Source organism: Trachurus trachurus (genome assembly GCF_905171665.1).
Source record: "Trachurus trachurus genome assembly, chromosome: 9".
NCBI lineage: Eukaryota > Metazoa > Chordata > Actinopteri > Carangiformes > Carangidae > Trachurus > Trachurus trachurus.
This window is the reverse complement of record NC_139895.1, coordinates 34,984,018-35,003,629: the sequence shown is the minus strand read 5'-3', so window position 1 is coordinate 35,003,629 and position 19,612 is coordinate 34,984,018. Positions and strand designations below refer to the sequence as shown.

Genomic DNA, 19,612 nt, shown 5'->3' with positions numbered 1-19,612 from the left:
AACTAGCCTCAGTAGCACTGGTAGCAGCTCGAGAGGAGCCTATAAGGCTTGTCTAAATTAGTTGCAGTGCATTACAGTTCTGGCATTTTTATGTCAACAAGGCGTCCGGAGGGCTGTGCGCAGTTTTTTCCTCAAAAAGCGGAGCTTTGGACTTTAACACTGGGGTAACTATTGAAATGCTTTAAGCTGCTTTCTGGACTTTGAGGCATGTTGATCTGTGAGAGATGAAGGCTAGCTCCGTTAGCCAGCGGGAGCCAGGGCTCAGTTTGGAAGAGTTGGTCCGAGATGCTAACTCATTTTGGTGCCTGTGTTTTAGTCTAAGTCACAAACACTCAGCAGCTGCACTGAAACAAACCAGCCCAACGTTTAAAACCACAAAGTGACATTTTGTGAGATTAGATAGATTAAAGCTTAAATTTCTTTGACAAGCTGACGTCGGGCAGCAAAGTAGCGCGACCTGACTGTTGCGCACCGGAGGATCACAACAAAAGGATTTCTGATAACAAGCTGGCAGCTAGCTCCGGGAGCTAACGCTAGCTGGCCGAGCTGGACGGGACCACCGACCTGCTCACGGTGGTCAGCCACAGGTTTACTCTCTCCTCTTCAACTAGGGCTATTTCGGCATTTTGCTCTTAACCCCTCGCCAGGCCAACGCTGGTGAACTTATTGTTGTGATGTGAGAGCAGCAGCCCCCCCTCCACCCCCCAGCAGGCAGCTAGCTGCCGGCCTTCACCAGCCAGTCGGTGTTAGCAGTGGGGGGGTAGCTGTCACAAAACACTCTCCGTGTTCACATTTGGTTGTGTCGCCTTCACTTTGCTGCTCGTCGTCTTCATTAATAGCTGGCCGCGATTGCTCCGCGTGCACGGGATGATGCGACAGCGCGAGGCAGGCAGGCAACACCCCGTGGGTTAACTTTGTAAGTTTGCAAGTTAGCGTCAGGGCTGGAGCAGTGAGTGTTTGTGACATCAAGTGGACGCTTGTGCTTGTTCAACAATGCATAACTTCACACAAGAGCCACTGATGTAACGTTCACAATGCCGGCTCACTATGTCATTCACTACTGGAAGTTGCATTGATTAACAGTTATCCTCCATTGCTTTGATCAGCTGTACGTGGTTATTATTCTGCTCTGTGTTTTGTGTGTAATGATGAACATTGTGTGTGACTTTTTTTCTCCCCCCAACCCCCCTTAAGGTGTCCATCTCTTTTGAGTGTCCCCTGCACTAGCACTGGCTCCCACCCTGTGACTCACTGGTCTCTAGAGGGGCCCCCGCCGTCAGAGCAAGGGCCCAAACTGTAGCTCCAGGTCCCCCCCCACCACCCCCCACCCCTCCTCTTGTCTGTGTGTGTGAGAGCTTGTGTTGTGAGTCCTTCTGGAGACTCCCAGCCTTGTCCAGCTAAGATGTCCTCCATCTTGCCGTTCACCCCTCCTGTGGTGAAGAGGCTGCTGGGCTGGAAGAAGTCGACCAGCGGCCAGGGCGGAGCGGGCGGCGGAGAGCAGAACGGGCAGGAGGAGAAGTGGTGCGAGAAGGCTGTGAAGAGCCTGGTGAAGAAGTTAAAGAGGACAGGGCAGCTAGATGAGCTGGAGAAAGCTATCACAACACAGAACTGCAACACCAAGTGTGTCACCATCCCCAGGTACACCGCCGAACACTCCATTACTCCTCAAATTAGGGTCACAGAGAAAGCAAATGCTGTTAGAGTTGCCTTCTGTGAGTGTGCTTAGTTTCCACGAAACCATGGGCTACATATTATAATCTCATGTGGTTAGGGATGCAAAATACTAGAGCATAAATTCCCCCATCCAAAATTATCACCATGTTTACGAGTGTGCTTACTTGCTTACATGTTCTACTACTCACATGGGCAGAGAGGCGTTAGAAGGGGTAAGAGAAAACGCTGTCTTTATCAGCCAGTCAGCCTTGATGGGCCAGACTCGCATTCAGTGGGAACATTGTGTTAACAGATTCATTCCTCACTGAAGTACCGCCAAGAATCAGATGTTTGTATGTCTATAGATAGCGGACTGGTTGTTATCGCCTGAGAATTGTTCTAGGCTACACTGTTAGTTTGTGGAAATAGAGCGGCTGGCTCGATGTGAATGAAATTATTTCTTTTTCTTAGAGGACAGGAGGAGTAGTAGAGGGATGACTGCATGAGAGAGGGTGGGTTACAAACTAAACTCATGCCAGAGTGAGACATCGCCACCAGCCGCACTCACATTGGTATATTCTTGATTGTGATCGGGGAGCTCGTCTAACCCTGCTTGCCACTTTGGCAGCTACCCATTCAATATTTGGATACTCTAAATACCTAGTTCCCATAGCAAAAAATAGCAGTTGGATTTAGACGCTGCTACGGCTGGTGGAGAAAAGTTGGTTTCCTGCCCTGTCATGAACAAGACAATTACAATTTTGAGCAGTAGTTTAGATCCCACTAAAGTAATTCAGTCTAGTTTAGTCTATGTTGTTATGTATTTGAAGCACTGAATATGTAGAATGTGTTATTGTCCTGTTATTCAGAAGCAACGACTCTCATCTGTCTTCATTCCACGTGTTTCATTTCTTATTTTTTGGCCATTTTCCTCTGACTTTTTTTTTTTTCTTCTTTTTGAGAATGTCTGAAAATTGAGTTATTTTTTCTTTCAAGGTTGCCTCCTCTGTTTTTCCCCTCTTTTGTGCCATTGTGTGTCTTCAGTGTTTGTTTGACTGTCTCCAGATAAGTTCTGACATAAATGACTGTAGTGGAAAAAAAAAAAGTTTGGAGTTATTTTCAGTGTTTGATACAATGCCGCACTGTTGAAGAATGGTCTTTGTCTCAGTCATTGTGTGCGTTAGCAGATTCCATGTTCGTTTTTTTCCCCCCCCTTAAATTCTGTCAAAAAGGCTTCTCTTATTTGAAGTTCCCATCCTCCATGTCCACGGCTGCAGATGAATTTGATGTCTTTATTTTCCCATAAGACTCCAATAAAAGAGGCCTTTTAATGTTCACATTACCCATACTGATATTCTGAATGAGCCATGTCCCATGTTTATCATTTGTTTTTTGTTTTTGTTTTGTTGTTTTCTCTGTGCACAGCAATTGCTCTGAAATATGGGGACTGAGTACACCAAATACGATAGAACAGTGGGATACATCAGGCCTATACAGCTACCCTGACCAAACCAGGTGACTATCCTCAACTATTGTGTAGTGTTGCATACAACTTTGATGTGGCAGAGTTGTCATTACAATGTTGAAGGTGACAGACATTGAGAACGTCGTTGTTCCTCTTGTTTCCCCTCCCCTACCTACCTGGTCATATTATGTGTGTGTCCCCCCTCCCCCTGTGGGTCTTCCCCCACCCGTCTCACCACAACCCCTTGTTTGCTGTTCACTCAGATCCCTGGACGGCCGCTTGCAGGTCTCCCACAGGAAGGGGCTTCCCCATGTTATCTACTGCCGCTTGTGGCGATGGCCGGACCTTCACAGCCACCATGAGCTGCGTGCCATCGAGGCCTGTGAGTATGCCTTCCACCTCAAGAAGGACGAGGTCTGCATCAACCCCTACCACTATCAGAGGGTGGAGACCCCAGGTGAGAGGACTATGTTACTCTAATGTGTCGTTATTTGTGTGTTCAGTCAGTGTCTGCTGCACATTTGTGGCATGGTTGTTCAAATCTGTCAGCTCCACTGACACTTTGAAAGTTTAACCGACTGTGGACCCAGAAATGAATACCAGCTGTGTAGTGTAATGTAGTCTGTGAGGATAATAATAATAAAGGAAAAAAGAAAGAAAGTTCAACCGATATATTTATAGATAACATATAGCATTTTCTTTCATTTGCCAGTCACTTGCATATCCTGTTGCCTACAGGGACGGATCTGTATGAAATATCTGACAGTGTGCCAGTTTGTGATGCACCCCTATAAATTTAGAGTACAGCCCATTGTTGGGTTTTTTTTCTTCTTCTATTTTTATAGATTGCACACACTGTTTTATAGATGAGACACCAGCTACTTTAAAAAACTCTCTCAGCTCATTAACATGCTGCATTTTGTCAACTTACGCCACAAAAAAGTGACAGTGTGTGTCTTTGCGGGTGGGTTTGTGTTTCATGGGCTGGCTGCAGTGACCACATGCTGTCTCTTTGGTCAGGTCATCAGGTTGACCGGGGCAACCAATGGAAGTCAAGAAAATCCCATATTGTCATGTTAACCCTTTAGTTTTTAGAAGTTTTTAGCTTCATGTGCTTGTAGGCAGATATAGTTTCATCTACGGGCGGAGGAACTGTTTCCCTGTTATTCTGATTTCCTTATGCTAAGCTAGGTGGCTGTTGGCCACAGCCTTACACAATATTTAACAAACAGATACAAGTGGTGTGTGTTTCTGGTGACTAACTCTGACCCAATAAGGTAAAAAGTGCATTTCTCACAAGTGTGAGTAATTCTCAAAGAATTGGACAGGGTTAAAATCTACAGTGAAACCTGCCTCAGCTTGACAATAATAGTACAAAAAATTCTGGGGACTTGTAGTGTTTCATCATTGTCTTCATGCTGCTGCAGAGCTTTTCCCACATTAAACTTTTATGCCTGTGGGTAGTAGCAGCAGCAGCTATGGCTTTGCGTGAATTTCTTCTTATTCAGAACTTTACTTTACTTTTATTTCTTTATTTTAACAGGGACAGTGCACATTAATCAACCTTTTATGTAAATGCACCAGTGATAGCTAAGTAGCTAGTTTTCATCTTAACCACAGGTTCTGTGAATGCGATACGTTGGGAACATGAATTAAATCTGGCTCCAAACATTCATTTGGACTCACTTGATGTATTGATTAGAATATGGTAGTCAGAGGTGTGACAATTTTAACACAAATTACTCATAATGATGAAGTGATGACATTGTGTGCTTCTACAGTGAACACCAGCTTCACTGTGACATCATAATGCTGTGCAAAAAAACACCCCTGGCCGTTATTAAACGTTGTAACTCAGAGCCAGAGGGGGAGATTGTGAGCATATTTTCTGCAACTTGATGGCTTGTTGAAGGCATAAAACCACTGTGTAATCTTGTTTAAAATTTGTATTAAAACTGTCTAAAAACAACTGACAACAAATTTCTGGAAAGGCATATGACTAATACAAGGCTCTTCTGATGCTTTTGCCTGTAGTGCTGCCTCCTGTTCTTGTGCCAAGACACTCAGAAATCCTGCCAGAGCTGCCACCTCTGGATGACTACACTCATTCCATACCTGAGAACACAAACTTTCCTGCAGGAATTGAACCTCCAAACAACTATATACCAGGTGAGTTTACATCTCTAAGTGGAACTAAATGTATGTGTTTAAACGGTTCATTCAGTTTTATTTTTTACTCCTAATGATATTATAATAAACAAACTTGAGATTATTATTTTATGTACTGTTGTGCTTGCTACTATTTATCACTTATCACAAAATAGTATTGCTATTATGAGGTGTCTTTGATCTCAGTAGGTTAATGACCATATCACCAATGGCAGAATTTCATTAAAATATTTTTTCCCTTCATCATTTGAACAGAAACGCCTCCACCTGGCTACATCAGCGAGGATGGGGAGGCCAGCGACCAACAGATGAATCAAAGTATGGATACAGGTACCACAAACTTATGCCTCCCTCTGTTTCCCCCGTCTGTCAGACCCACCTACCAGACCAGGTCACAGTCAAATGAATTTCTTCAGGACGTACATTTGTAAAGTTTATATAATCTAGAAACAACTGTCAGAAATATTGAGAGAATAGAGTGTACCAGGGCTAGGGTAAATGGGATTTTTGCATTGCGTATGTCAGAAAATAAGCTCTGTGGTCAACACAAGTTTATGATACTTACCAGTTTTGTTCAGTGAGACAATCTCCACACATGAACACCGTTTATACCAGATTTGAAGCTTAAATGCGATCAGCAGAAGTAAAAAGATAACGTAAGGCTTCAACGGACTACTACACGGTCGTATGACTGACATCACCACCACTAAGCTTTCCACTGATTTCAGCTGCTTTATTTTAAAAACATTGTATAATGGGGAAATCGGACTGTAAATAACATACATAAGAACACTCTGCCTGTTCAGGGGTGATGACACGTAAAAGCTTCAGCATTCACAAGTAGGGTATTTACTGACGTGTTTTATGTTGTAGAACAAAACTTGAAACTCGTTTAAGTTTTTGTTAACCACAGACCTAATTTGAGATATTTTACCAAAATCCCATTCAAAAAACATATTGACTTTTAGACAAGGGAACCAGAAGTGCTAAAAGCGCTAACAGACTTCCAGGTTTACTGGCAGACTCTATGAACTTGAGAAAGGATCTAACATCTATGGTCTGTTTGGCTACAGAACACACAGTGTGTTATGTATGTAGTCCATCTTTATTGTTGTGACAGTGCTGTTAATTACATACACAGCAGCAGCACGCTACCCATTATTTTACTGTACATAATCCATTTGCCCCTTAACACAAGTAAGTTATTGCTCAGCCTGTATAATTTCAACAAGAAAGATGAAGGGTGTACCGACGAGGCTGTTGTTATAGTAACAGTTAACGGCATCACCTCGTGTGTCTGATGTAGATGGATCAGTTTTACAGAATCACTCTGTCCTTTGCAAGACAGCCTCCAGTTTGTTGAGTCTTTGATCCGATCCGCCCGTCATGTCATGGTCTCCTGTGAACACGTCTGACTCGGTGACTTCCTGTTTCCTTTGTCAGGTTCTCCAGCAGAGCTCTCCCCCAGCACTCTGTCTCCTGTCAATCACAGCATGGGTAAGATCCAGATCCCTCCCATCTGGGACAGTAAACAATACAGAAGACTCATGCAGTTTGCAGCTGATTAAATAAATAAAATATATAAATATTACAAAGACATTTGCGCTGCTTTTCCTTCGTCAGCATTGAATTGTAAACTTTATTGCCATGATCTTCCGCTGTAGACCTGCAGCCGGTGACTTACTCGGAGCCGGCCTTCTGGTGCTCTATAGCCTACTATGAGCTGAACCAGCGTGTGGGGGAGACGTTCCACGCCTCTCAGCCCTCGCTGACGGTGGATGGATTCACCGATCCATCAAACTCTGAGCGTTTCTGCCTGGGCCTGCTGTCTAACGTCAACAGGAACGCAACTGTGGAGATGACCCGGAGGCACATAGGTATGGCACACGTTCACACGGCTGCAGGGCAAATGATCTTCTGCTGATAACGTCTTTGATTCTGATGGTTTGAGTTAGCGTTTAAAATCCGTCACTCGTCTCGTCTTGCACATTCACACACGTTGTTCGTGTCAGCATTGTACAAAATAATCTAAATGTGTTGTGTCTGTTTGGACAGGAAGAGGAGTTAGACTCTACTACATCGGAGGAGAGGTCTTTGCCGAGTGCCTGAGTGATAGCGCCATCTTTGTCCAGAGTCCAAACTGCAACCAGCGGTATGGCTGGCATCCAGCAACAGTGTGTAAAATTCCTCCTGGTAAGATCCTGAAGATGTCACGTGTGATGCAACCGGAGAAGTTAGCTGAAAATGGCAACAGTGTCCCCACTGAACAAAAGAAAATGACCAACTTGATTGCTCCTGGGAGTGAATATATGGTTTTCACTGAATGCTTTAGAGGAACATGTTTACCCCAGCACACCCACCATAATGTAACTCTAATGAAAGAGTTTTAAAGGTGTGTACCATCAGCAGTGTAGTTTTAATGCTCTGTAGTTTGTGGCTTCCTGCTTTGTGTTGGGTTGTCGCAGGATTCAGTCTGGACTTCATTAAGGATCCAGAGATGTCAAAAAAAGTCATATTACAGTTTCCATAGATGCCTTTAAACGTTTAAGTCCACTACTTTACTGTCCTAATTGCACTTTCATGTGCCTGTACTGCTGACTTAAAGTGTGTCTGTTTTTATAGGCTTTGTAAAGTTTAGCTTGAAGGTGAAAAGGAAGTTAAAATCCTGCCTAATGAATGATCTCACTGATTGGCTTGGTGGAAGAGCCAGTCACCTGCTGGTTCTGATGCTGATTCAGCATGTTCATGCAAGCCCGCCGGTACAGATTAAGAACAAATCGAGCCAGTGATGGTGAACACACCACAACAACAACAAAAAAGCCTGTACAAAAATTGGCCACAGCAGCACAAAGACAGATTAGTGCCAACTAAAAGCCAGATGTCAGCTCGGTGAGTCAAGGCCCTGGGAACACGCACATTAACTGCTGCCCCGTTTATCTCTTTTTAGGTTGTAATCTAAAAATCTTCAACAACCAGGAGTTTGCGGCCCTGCTGGCTCAGTCAGTCAACCAGGGCTTTGAGGCCGTGTACCAGCTCACCAGGATGTGCACCATCCGCATGAGCTTCGTCAAAGGCTGGGGAGCCGAGTACAGGTGAGCAGTGCCACAGAACTATATCATATGTCTGCAACAGAGTCATGGATTAAGACATGAACATTTGATCTGAAAGTTCTAATTAAGGAATTGATTCCTAGTATGCGCCACAAACTAAGTTTCACTGCCACAGCAGAAATATGTCTTGTTGTGTCCTTGTTACTGTCAACGTGTGGTCTCATGTGATGCACATGGTTAAATCTAGGAAAGCTTCTTGCCGCATGCACACACATGTTCCTCAAAATCAACTTCAAGTAGAAACGTTAAAATATCCTCATCCTGACTGTGTACTACACATACCAGAACACTTATTTTGTTAATTTATTAAAGGTCCAGTGTGTAAAATGAGGGGAGAACTGTGACATCTGGCATTCTGATTCTATTATTTATCTATGCTATATGTATATATATAAGGAAGAATTATAAGGCTATGAAAACCAAACGGATTTTATTTTATAGTGATTATACAAATATACCAATATATTCATTGGTAGTATATTCGGATTTGGCCAATAAACCTTGACAAATATTACACACTGGACCTTTAAGCCATAGCAGTCAGCTAGTCTTCATGGGTTCCACGCAAAAATGTACAAAATCCCACATAGACAATGTCACTGTTCAAGTAGAAATATAAACATCCAAGAAAAGTGCAATACATATTTATTTCTGTGTGTTTTAAAAGTGGGAGAGCAGCCAAGCATTAACGTGTATGCCTTTGTTTCCCAGGCGACAGACCGTCACAAGCACCCCTTGCTGGATAGAGCTGCATTTGAACGGCCCCTTGCAGTGGCTGGACAAGGTTCTAACCCAGATGGGTTCCCCGTCTGCACGTTGCTCCAGTATGTCATAAACAGCTAAGGAAACGCCCAAAAAAAAAAAAAAAAAAAAAAAACCACAGCCCATTACAAAGATCATGAAATTCTAAACTTGTGAGTCTTCTCATGAAAAAAATGGAAACCCCACAGAATGAAATTTCTGTAACATACTTCATAGTATTTGTGGCCCAGTTCCACATCCCTCTTTAAACATTACACACACACACCCTCACACGAACAAATGCATCTACACTGCCACATACACACACACACACATACACGCATACAGACTTTTCAGTAAAATTTGGCACTTTGTTACCCATCTATGTCATGCACCTTGTTAAATTGCTTTTCCCCAAATCCTTAATATTAGATCTATTTGTGGTACAAATAAAATGTATATTGGTTTTTAGTCCAGGAAGTAGGGGAAATACCAAAAATATCTGTGAATAGTTTCTCAGTATTGAAGATTGCTTGTATAAGTAACACGAGCTTGAATGCTAAAATGATTTTTGTCCAGCCCACCCCAACCATTGTTCTGAACCTAAGTTTACTTTTCTCTGGGAAACTTGGCCCCATCTTTTGTCAAAGGAGAGGGGGGGGGGGTGGCTTGGTGAAGAAATGATGGCCTTGGTGGCCGTTCTCCTCTCAAGGAAGCGCCACAATATGTTTTGTGAAATCTGATTGAATTGACTTTGCCTAGCGGCCCTTTTTATAACTCTCGACGACGTGTGTCTTTATAAGACATACCTCTTAATGGACAAATAGGAATGTTAGTTAAAAAAAATATTCAAAAACCCAAAACAAACTGTAAACTCACTCTGGCTGTAGTTTATTTCTTTATAATGATCCCCTCATCCCCACTGAGCAGCCTGGGGTGGAAGCTAGAGAGATGTTGACCAGGCTTTGCAGAGTGCACTGGGCAGGGACCAGAGAATATCAGCTGTTATGTAAAAGCTTTTTTTTTTTTTTTTTTTTTCCTTTTTGACATGACACTGGGAGTCCTTGGGCTCTCCGAGGTGAAGCATTACACGTTTCATCAGGAGAAATTGAAGGTATCAATAAATTCATTCTGTTTTTAGCCTATATCCCCATTGTTTTGCTACTTTTTTGTATTCTCATGTATTTTTATATATAAATATACTTAAATTTTTCTGTCGTTCACTTTTTATTGAAGTAATATTTTCAAGACCACAGTTGTTTCTAAAGTGACACGGAGGGCATGGATCATTCCTTCATTTTACCCAAACGGTTCAGTTTGAATTCATTTCCAAATAGCAGCTCTTTGTCTTGGTTAACAAAACAAAAAACAAAAAAAAACACTGCCCCTCATGACGTGTAGCCTGTTTATATCCTTTTTGTTTTTGCGAGGAAAAAAAAATCTGGTGCATTTAAAGTACACAAAAACGACAGATTTGCCTGAAACCCAAAGTCTACTTTCCTGTAATGGTTTTAATGATTCCAGAGGCATGTAAAACTTTGTAATGGCCATTTACTTATTCATCTCTTCATTTTTTTGAGAAACACACGTGACCTCTTGTAGCCTTTTGGTGCTCAGTCAAGCGGGTTAAGGTCAACCAGATAAAATTGGCTTTCAAAATGTTACAGAAACATGGGAGGAGAGAAGTTTTCTTCCACGAGAAAAGAAGAGCAAATGTGCCTGCACACTGGGACATTCTGTGTTAATGTGTGTTTTGTATTTGTTCTGTCTTTAAAATACAGTATGTACAAGACTTATTAGCTTAAACTCTGCCATTATTGTCATTACGTGGCTGTTTCGAGTTTAACATGTTCCCCCCTCCTTTCTTTATGATGTAAATGTGTTTACCTTATGGCACTAGTGATTGTACTTTAAGTGCACCTAGTGAAGTTTGGATTTGGGGAACTGAACCATGTGTTAGGGTCCAGTGTTACATTGTTTTTATCTTTGGCCTGCAACATATGAATGTGAAAAAATACATTACAAAAACTGACGTGGACCAGACATACATATACATAACAGTAGTACAGTATGTGTGTATTTAACAGTAATCTTTTTGCAAAGCAGTCAGTACAGTAGATGTCGCAGTTGTTTTACCAGTAGAGGGCGGTATTGATAGAGCAGTTCTTATTTTTTGTTTCTTTATTTTATTTTATTTTGTTTTTGTTGTTTTTTGGTTCCTTTTTTTTTTCTGACCATAAGCTTCTCAGGCGTGTGGCATATTATGCAGACTTCATAAAACACTAATAAAGATTTTTATTCTCATGAATTATGAGTGTTGTGTATTCTTGATTGCACTTATTGGCGACTCAAAATTGAAAATCTTTGTCAATTGGTAAGTGGTGTACTGAACCCATACAAATATTGAATAGGCTACAGACAAATGGCAAATTGTAATTTCACAAGCATGGCTTGTTGGTGTAAGATCTCCATTTTTTCCTTACTTAGTTTTGATTTATTGCACCTTGCACAAAAAATAATTTTACAAACTGATGATCTAAGTAGGAGTTGACTCACTACTCCTGTAGATCAGCTTAAACTGGAGGTTTTTGAGTATATTTTACTTTTTCTACTCTTATATCCAACTAACTACTATTGTTTAACTTAAACAAATGTTTGCATACAAAAATATCTTTTAAAACTGAATGATTTTGTTATAGGCTACATTGCGATATAACCAGTTTTTGTCCCGTTTTGACTACACCTCCGTATGCGCTCATGGGGAGTTCAGAGGTTTGTCCGCTCTCAGCCACCGTAGGCTACGTCAGACATAAATACTGTCAGTTAGCACAGCTAGCAGCCACCTGGAGAGACAACATGGCATTTACTTTGTACTCTCTCATTCAAGCAGCTATACTTTGTGTCAATGCTGTCGCGGTTTTGCACGAAGAAAGGTTTCTCAGTAAAAGTAAGTGGGTGCCGTCAGGGCCGTGCGTTTCCACCTGATAGTGGAAAGTGTTAGCCGTTGAACTAGCTAATGCTAACTACTTTGAAACTGGACCACTAGAACAAATGGAAATGTTTCCTCAAAGATTGGGGTGGTTTAAAGTTGTATCTGCTCCTAATGACGGGCTGAAACAGCGAGACAGAGGGGCTGTCTGCTGTTTGAGCTTAAAGAGCATATGTAACACTTTGATTCATTTAGAAACTTTTGTTTTAGAACATCTTCATTAACACAACAAATGCCCCACAATCAGACATGACAGAGTGACTCCAGGTGCGAAATGTAATTATTGATACTACAAAAAGATCCAATGATAATATTTTTTTAATATATAACCTATATAATTTAAAGCAGACGTAAGTGATCCGGTCGTTTTGGCTAACTTCTTGTCAGCCGATGGAGTTAGCAGTCCCCGCCCTCGTCCCTACGTCACCACATTCACGTGCATCCCTTGGCTGCACACACAGAGAGGACCGCCCCTTTATGCCGTTCTCTCTCCTCATTGGATAAAGGTTGTAGGATACAAGGAAAGTTTTCTCCTCGGCTTACAGCAGAGCAGAGTGACTGACAGACCCGTGTTTCAGACCAAACACTCTATAGAAGTGTTTGCTGTCGGAAGATATAACTATTCAAGACTTATATTAACACAAATATTCTGCTTACTTCTGCTTTAAGTTTTATATTTTATTTATGAAACTGGTGCCTATTCAAATACTATTTTATTTCCCTCGCCATATTGAAGCTGTGTCTGTCTCTCTGTGTCTGTGTTGTCTGTGTTATCAGTTGGCTGGGGAGTGGACCAAAGTGTTGGAGGATTTGGGGATGAACCAGGCGTCAAAGTGCAGCTTATGAACCTTGTCCGCTCCGTGAGGACGGTGATGAGAGGTGACTGTCTGGTGCTATTGTTTATTGTTTAGTGAGGATCCGGGGTCCTCTTAAAAAGTTCAAGTTGTAATAATGCACAGATCCAGTTATAATACATACACACATCCTGTTTAAAGAGGAAGAAGAAAAATCCATGATAATAACAATTCCGTGTCTCTGTGTCTTGCCCTGCAGTGCCGCTCATAGCAGTCAATTCAGTCTGCATTGTGCTGCTGCTTCTGTTTGGATGAGGCGCTGCGGCGGAGGATGTGAGGAGAACATCTGCATCAACTCAGGAACCAGCTACTCTCTGTGACACACAGAATGTCCCCGTCGGCCTCTGTATGAATGTAGTCATTTGATGTTATATATGAACACATGGATCAGTTGATATGGCCTTTATACAACACACTAGTTAAAAATAGATAAATAAATGCGGCTGTTTAGAATGGTTAATATACCTCTTCTTTGAATAATGACGAAATTACATTTATTTCTTGACTTTTTGGTTGTTTTAAAAAATATATTATCAAAACTTTTTTTTTTTACATTTGTATCAATGAAGTCCTGAAAGCCAACTATAACTACTGATGGAGTGATTGACTGTAAATTGTTTGTTAATATGTAGTACGTGGTTTTGTTCTGAAACTGCACTATAATAAAAGGTGAAAATAGTCAAGAGTGTGTGGTTTGTCCCAGCGCGGTCGCCGTAGGGCAGGTCTAGCTAATGGCTGTAATGGGACCGAATGGGACTGTGTTGAAGTCGCTGTTGCGCATTTAAAAACTGATTTTGAACACAGATGGGGAATGCGCAGAGCTACTGTGTGGCCTCGCTCGCTGTTTGCTCGGTGTATTTAGTTTATGCTCACTTTTACTGTTCTCACAAGTTGCTGAAAACAAACGTCCTCACCAGCGACAAACTTCCAAGTTCCTGGTACCTCTACGTGAAGTTTGTGACCAGAGCTGTGACCTGGAGAACAGGACGCCTGTACACAGCAAAGACATGTGAAGCCTCTTACACGGTCCTCAACTGCAGGTGAGCGTCGTCCAACTCTATAAGAAATGAACGACAATGTGTGTCCGGTCGGTGTACTACCAAAAAGTGTTTGCTTGCTAAAAACGTTTTGTCCGCGGGAGCGCGCACAGCTCTATCTGCTTTCATCTGACTGTCAGAGCTGGGGTTGATGGTGTATTTGTGAGATAATGACGCGCATTTTAACAGACTTCGCATTGGCTGTTTATAATGTAATCAAGCATTTTATTAACGCTATCAATGTCAATAATGTTTTTTTTATGTCTCCAATATCGTTCTTAGATAGACTGTAATCAACATAATTTATATCTGGCTTGTGTGTGTAATAAAGACATTTGGCACAGAAAGGGGTTTCTATGAAGGAAACAACTTTGTGTCACTGACCAGAGTCACATTTTAAAGATTTGACCTTAAAGGGATAGTTCACCCAAAATTCAAATTTCACTTATTATCACCCTCATGTCGACTAAGGGCTGGGAGAATTTTCAGAGTCCTCCGTGCCTTCTCGGAGTTATGGGGGGGTCCGCGCAGACGTATTTGTGAATGGATACCACTTTTCTTTGTCCAAAAAGACACACCAAAAAACATCCGAATACCTCCATAGTGCTCGTCTGTAATGTCCCTCTTGTATTGAAGCCCCGACATAAACAGTTCCGCCGGTCAGTGCAAATCAGGCGAGATTTGCACTGACACAGGAAGAGCAGTGAACTGAGACACTGGGAGCTTCCACTACAAACAAGCTTAAAATATAGACCAGGGCTATTCAATTGGCGGCCCGCGGGCCACATCCGGCCCCGAACCAATGTCCGAGTGGCCCGACTCGTGGTTGACCCAAAAAAATAAAACAAAACAAAAACAGAGGGGAACACGTTTTGCGAGAACTCAAAATCCCTACTGTAGGTCAGACAGTGAATGCACCACTCAACGCAGCCTAGCAACACGCAACCCACCCACCCAGTCAGTGCGTTGTTTTGAAAGTTACCGGTAGAACCGAGGCTTGGTCGGTCAGCTGCTCTCCAGAAACGCCGTGTCGGGCCACAGCCGCTCGTCACGGAGCGGGAGGCTTCGCCGCGGTGGACGTCCGGACGGCCGAGGCCGAGGCTGAGGCTGCCCTCCGTGGTCCCGTGGTGCGCAGCGCTACAGGTCAGCAAGAGACAATTAAGTCTCCCCGTCCGTCCGGGACCGACGGACCTCACACTCCCCACCGGGCCGCTGTGGCACGACACGGTGTTTCTGGAGAGCAGCTGACCGATCCTCAGCCCTCCCATCAGCCAACAATAAACCGTGGTGGCTGGTTAATACTCCACCAGTCTCTACACTCTTTCAGTCACACATGAGCACTGTCCACGCAGTGACAGCACGCCACGCTCCGCTGTCCTTTTTTTCTTTTGAGGGAATGAAGTAGCCTAACCAATAATTTAATTTCAACGCAACTACGTAGCCTGCTTGCAATGGAATCAGAACAGTAACTTGACTGGGTCTGGGAAAGCTACTTTTCAAAGGAATAATCCGTAATCAAATACTTTCCCAGAGTAATTTGCCCCTAAATAATTTGCTCCTTGTTTTTCACCAATCAAAATATGTTAGAGAAGAAATCTGTGTTCATTTTTAGGCCTAATTTGAAGACTATAGGCTACATTTAGTTATTTACATAACATCCTGCTGTAAACCTCAGTGGAAACTCAGAGGACAGTAGGCCCCAGGAAACTTTTATTTCCTAAAAAAAAAAACTCAAAGCACAACTACATCTTGACTTATTCCCTTTTGTTTAGTAAGTTGTTTAGTAGCTAATGCTGGGTCTCGGTTTTAAAATCTGGCCCCACTGAATTTGTAATTGAATAGCCCTGATATAGACTTATTTAATTTTACTTAGACTTAAACAATTTCTCATGTTGGGGCTTCAATACAAGAGGGACATTACAGACGAGCAGTAAGCTATGGAGGTATTTGGATGTTTTTTGGTGTGTCTTTTTGAACGAAGAAAAGTGAGCACCATTCACAACCATTATATGGACAGATACTGCTGTGCGGACCCCCCCGTAACTCAGAGAAGGCACGGAGGACTCTGAAACTTCTCCCAGCCCTTAGTCGACATGAGACATGAAATTTGAATTTTGGGTGAACTATCCCTTTAACCAATACATTTTTCCGCTTTAAAAGAAAACTGATTCCAGCTCCTGATGTTGCAGTAAAGGAGATTTCTGCCTCAAAATGACTTCATGCCACTCACCAGAGCTTTATTTAGAAGATCTAATTAACCAATACCTTTTATCGCTTGAAAAAATGAGTAAAGTGCCATACCATTGCAATGAGTATACTGCAGTTTTACACATGCCAAAAATTCATTCCATCTCCTGTTGTTGCAGTGAAAGGGGTTTTCTGCCTCAAATTCAATCTGACTTTTTGTCACTCACCAGAGTTATATTAGAAGATTTGACCTTAACCAGTACTCTTTACCACTTGAAAAATGAGTGAAGGGCCGTTGCGATGCATACTTTGGAGTTTTTCCTTGCCATAAATTGATTCCAGCGCCTGGTGTTGCCGTGAAAGTGCCTTATCATCTCACAAATACATACCATCGCTTAGATCTGACAATGCTCGTAATTTCAGTTTGATCCTGTGAAAGCAGCTATAGAGCCATATAAACTACGCTTGTCAGCTTTAACAGACTGTGCGTGCTCCAGTGGACGGAAATCCGTTTTTGGCAAGCAACAGGTGTCATTGCCCACTGAGTCAGTGTGTGTCTGTGTCTGTGTCTGTGTGTCTGTGTCTGTGTCTGTGTCTGTGTCTGTGTGAGGCTGGAGACGCCCGTGTTGAGGAGGTTCTGCAGAGCAGGAGGCTATGGTTGGGATTATCCAGACACTGAATACAGGGACATCCCGCTGTGCTTCCCCGAGCTGCTGTGTGGCAGGCTGCTGCTGATGCTGCTCACTGATGAAAACTTCAGACTCAGCCCAAAAGGTAACTCTTGTACTGAGAAAACCTGGGGCCGTATTCCTAAAGATTCTTAGTGCAAAGAGTTGCTCCTAGTGGCCAAATTCTAAGAAAATTCTTAGAATCATGATGTTTTCTTAGAATTTCTCCTAAAAGTGAAGAGTAGATCCTAGTAAAGATAAAAGCCTATTCCTAAAGAATCCTAGCTCTTAAGAGAGCTCCTAAGGTGGGATCTGTTAAGAGTAGGGAAGAGGACTTTTAAGTGGCTTAGGAGTTCCCTAAGCAGAGGACAAAATGGTGGACAGAAGAGGCAGGAGAGATATTCTCCAAACACTGGATCACAGTGAATTAATGAAACACTACAGATTGTTCCTGTTCCAGTTGGGTTTCCTTGTTCTTTTCTTCTCCATTGCTGTTCACTGGTTTGTGGTAGATTTCAAAGCCAACCAATACTGTTTCTTATAGGCCGGTCAGCATGAAAGCTGAGCCATTTTACCCTCGTTAATACCAAATTGAGTTGAAATGTTGAAAGTTGAAAGTGCAAAAATTACCAGCATGGTAATTAATATAAGCAAGTTTCACTATGTGAATACTGTGCAAGTTTTCACACATTTTGTAGGATAATTTTTAAGTATAGCTTACTATTCATTTAACAGATATTTTGTTTTATGTGAAATATTTTTTACAATTACAGAGTCTTTATAAGATTGGATTCTATGGTTAAATTTATCAATTTGCCGATTATCACCAAAATAATATTTTTTATCTAGCTTTTTTTTAAGTATATTTTTTTTGGCTTTTTGGCCTTTAATTGACAGAACAGTTGAGAGAGAGAGAGAGAGAGAGAGAGAGAGAGAGAGAGAGAGAGAGAGAGAGAGAGAAGAAAGAGGGGGAATGACATGCAGGATAGGACTGCTCTACCAACTGAGCTAAACACCGCCCCTTTATCTAACTTTATGGATCAACCAATCACAGCGTTTGAAATGATGACTCATACCTAGCAACGGGGGTCAACCACACCTCCTCACTAAGATAGGAGTTTCTGTCCACTCCTTGCTCAGAGTTCTCTGAGAGTGTTCTGGAATCACTCCTAAGCTAAAACTCCTTGCTAGGAATTTTTAGGTTAAGTTAGGAGCTCTCTGAGAGGATTCTTAGAATCTTTAGGAATACGGGCCCTGGTCTGTAGGTCTGAGCAAAAGTTTCAAGATGTGGTACGTGACCATCCTTTTGATTCAACACTGCAAAACAAATGTGGCACCGCAGTCACACACCAAAGAGCTGTTAGTGTAATAGATAAGAAATAATCCCCAAAGTCCCATAGGCTGCTGTGCAAAGTGAGATTCCCAGGTCTTTTTTTGTTTTTAACAAAACAAGTCTGGGTTCTGATCCTGTGAGACCGTCAAAACCTCAGTCCACAGAGAAAGGCACCCACAGCCTTACAATCAGTCTTCAGGGCTGTAACTTTGTGACGTCACAAGCTTGTGAGAGGACACAGAGATGGTTTTTGTTTCTTAAAACCACAAATATATCTTCTTACAGGTATCAAAACTTCAAATAAAGTACAACATATGGGAACTCCAAGTGCCTAAAACGTTTCCATTTATATAGAACGAACATCTTGAGCATTCAGCGCAAGCACCAAAGACTGTTTCATGGCAGATAGGCTAGCCTACTCAATTCAGAATTTAACATCAGGCTTAGTGTCTTTGCCACACGCCAGACAAAAATGTCCAACTGTTATCCAATCTATATCACATCGTGTGTGCCGTGACAAAAATGCGAGTCACTAGTCACTTAAGCCATTTTACATACATCCATAATATTCATAAAAGCTTATAAGCTCAGTTTTACTTGCACTGTATGCAGCATAGTGTCTGTGTTGCAGCAGTCATAAACAGGCAGACTCACGGATTCGGTCTCACGTCTGGTCGGTTTATTCTCTTCACACAACTGCTGCGCTATCATGTAACTTTCTTGTTTCCGTCTCAAAAACTACGGCGTTACAAAGTTTCTTTCTCTTTTTCGCTCTCCCGTCTCACAGGAACTACCATAGCAACCACAAAAAGAACACTCGTAACCATGAGAATTACACGCGCTACCTGTTGGTGAACATTCTATTTCCCAACTGCTCTTGATTCAGCATCAGTTTAACCATGTTTATAAAAATAATAGGCTACATTCACAGAAAATTAAAAGAAAATCATGGAGTCCCCTCTAACAGCAATGGGTCTCTCACATCTGCATTGTCTGTTGAAAATAGACCAGACATGTGACTTGTGTATCTGTGTAGCATGTAGCACCAACATCTTAGTTTGTACTAAAGCACTTTAGCACCTTGCACTTTAATATCTTACTAACCTCTTGTCAATGTGGAAGATTTCTGATCAACAGTTTTATCAATATATAATAACTGTTATGTTTTTCCTATCTGTTTCCTCTGATTGACACCAACCTGCCAAAGGGACTGGAGACAGAAATTAGCCTCATATAATCTCAAACATATTTCATTAATATGTGTAGGGTGGATTCGCCTAATGTGGGACACTGCCTAATGTGGGACACTTAAGCTTAAATGGGTGTAGGTCTTCCTATAGCAAAAGAAAGTTAATGTAAATGTGGTCTCACACAAGCTGTGATATTGCATGATCAAAATCACATGA

At 42.1% G+C, this 19,612-nt stretch overlaps 3 protein-coding genes across 4 annotated transcripts in view; all 3 read left to right on the top strand.

Annotated features, from left to right (window-relative positions):
* On the top strand, positions 1–11,401 carry LOC310990904 (mothers against decapentaplegic homolog 2). Its single transcript, XM_083978451.1, has 11 exons — positions 1–164; positions 1,195–1,638; positions 3,079–3,168; positions 3,382–3,575; positions 5,153–5,287; positions 5,543–5,617; positions 6,731–6,784; positions 6,952–7,164; positions 7,343–7,480; positions 8,235–8,379; positions 9,109–11,401. Exons 2-11 carry the CDS (start codon positions 1,403–1,405, stop codon positions 9,230–9,232), a joined length of 1,404 nt encoding a protein of 467 aa, XP_083834577.1. The 5' UTR covers positions 1–164; positions 1,195–1,402; the 3' UTR covers positions 9,233–11,401.
* A 529-nt stretch (positions 11,402–11,930) lies between these two features.
* Positions 11,931–13,660, top strand: LOC310992032 (immediate early response 3-interacting protein 1). The gene is made up of 3 exons (XM_083979995.1): positions 11,931–12,085; positions 12,905–13,006; positions 13,181–13,660. Exons 1-3 carry the CDS (start codon positions 11,995–11,997, stop codon positions 13,234–13,236), a joined length of 249 nt encoding a protein of 82 aa, XP_083836121.1. The 5' UTR covers positions 11,931–11,994; the 3' UTR covers positions 13,237–13,660.
* A 36-nt stretch (positions 13,661–13,696) lies between these two features.
* The window catches only part of LOC310991494 (uncharacterized protein), a 98,236-nt gene continuing 92,320 nt past the window's right edge, over positions 13,697–19,612 (top strand). For both annotated transcript variants that reach the window (XR_014595628.1, XM_083979217.1), the window contains exons 1-2: positions 13,697–14,021; positions 16,816–16,979. Coding sequence is in view for 1 of the 2 variants with exons in the window: in XM_083979217.1 (XP_083835343.1) it covers positions 13,786–14,021; positions 16,816–16,979 (400 nt within the window). In the remaining variant the exon portion in view is untranslated. The remainder of the gene's footprint in view (positions 14,022–16,815; positions 16,980–19,612) is intronic.

Excerpts from the sequence above, each read along its gene's own strand:
- LOC310990904 (XM_083978451.1), top strand. The coding sequence starts at position 1,403 with ATGTCCTCCATCTTGCCGTTCACCCCTCCTGTGGTGAAGAGGCTGCTG. Across the intron at positions 5,288-5,542 it reads TCCAAACAACTATATACCAG|AAACGCCTCCACCTGGCTAC; the intron begins GTGAGTTTACAT and ends TCATTTGAACAG. Across the intron at positions 6,785-6,951 it reads TCCTGTCAATCACAGCATGG|ACCTGCAGCCGGTGACTTAC; the intron begins GTAAGATCCAGA and ends CTTCCGCTGTAG.
- LOC310992032 (XM_083979995.1), top strand. The coding sequence starts at position 11,995 with ATGGCATTTACTTTGTACTCTCTCATTCAAGCAGCTATACTTTGTGTC. Across the intron at positions 12,086-12,904 it reads AGAAAGGTTTCTCAGTAAAA|TTGGCTGGGGAGTGGACCAA; the intron begins GTAAGTGGGTGC and ends CTGTGTTATCAG. Across the intron at positions 13,007-13,180 it reads CGTGAGGACGGTGATGAGAG|TGCCGCTCATAGCAGTCAAT; the intron begins GTGACTGTCTGG and ends CTTGCCCTGCAG.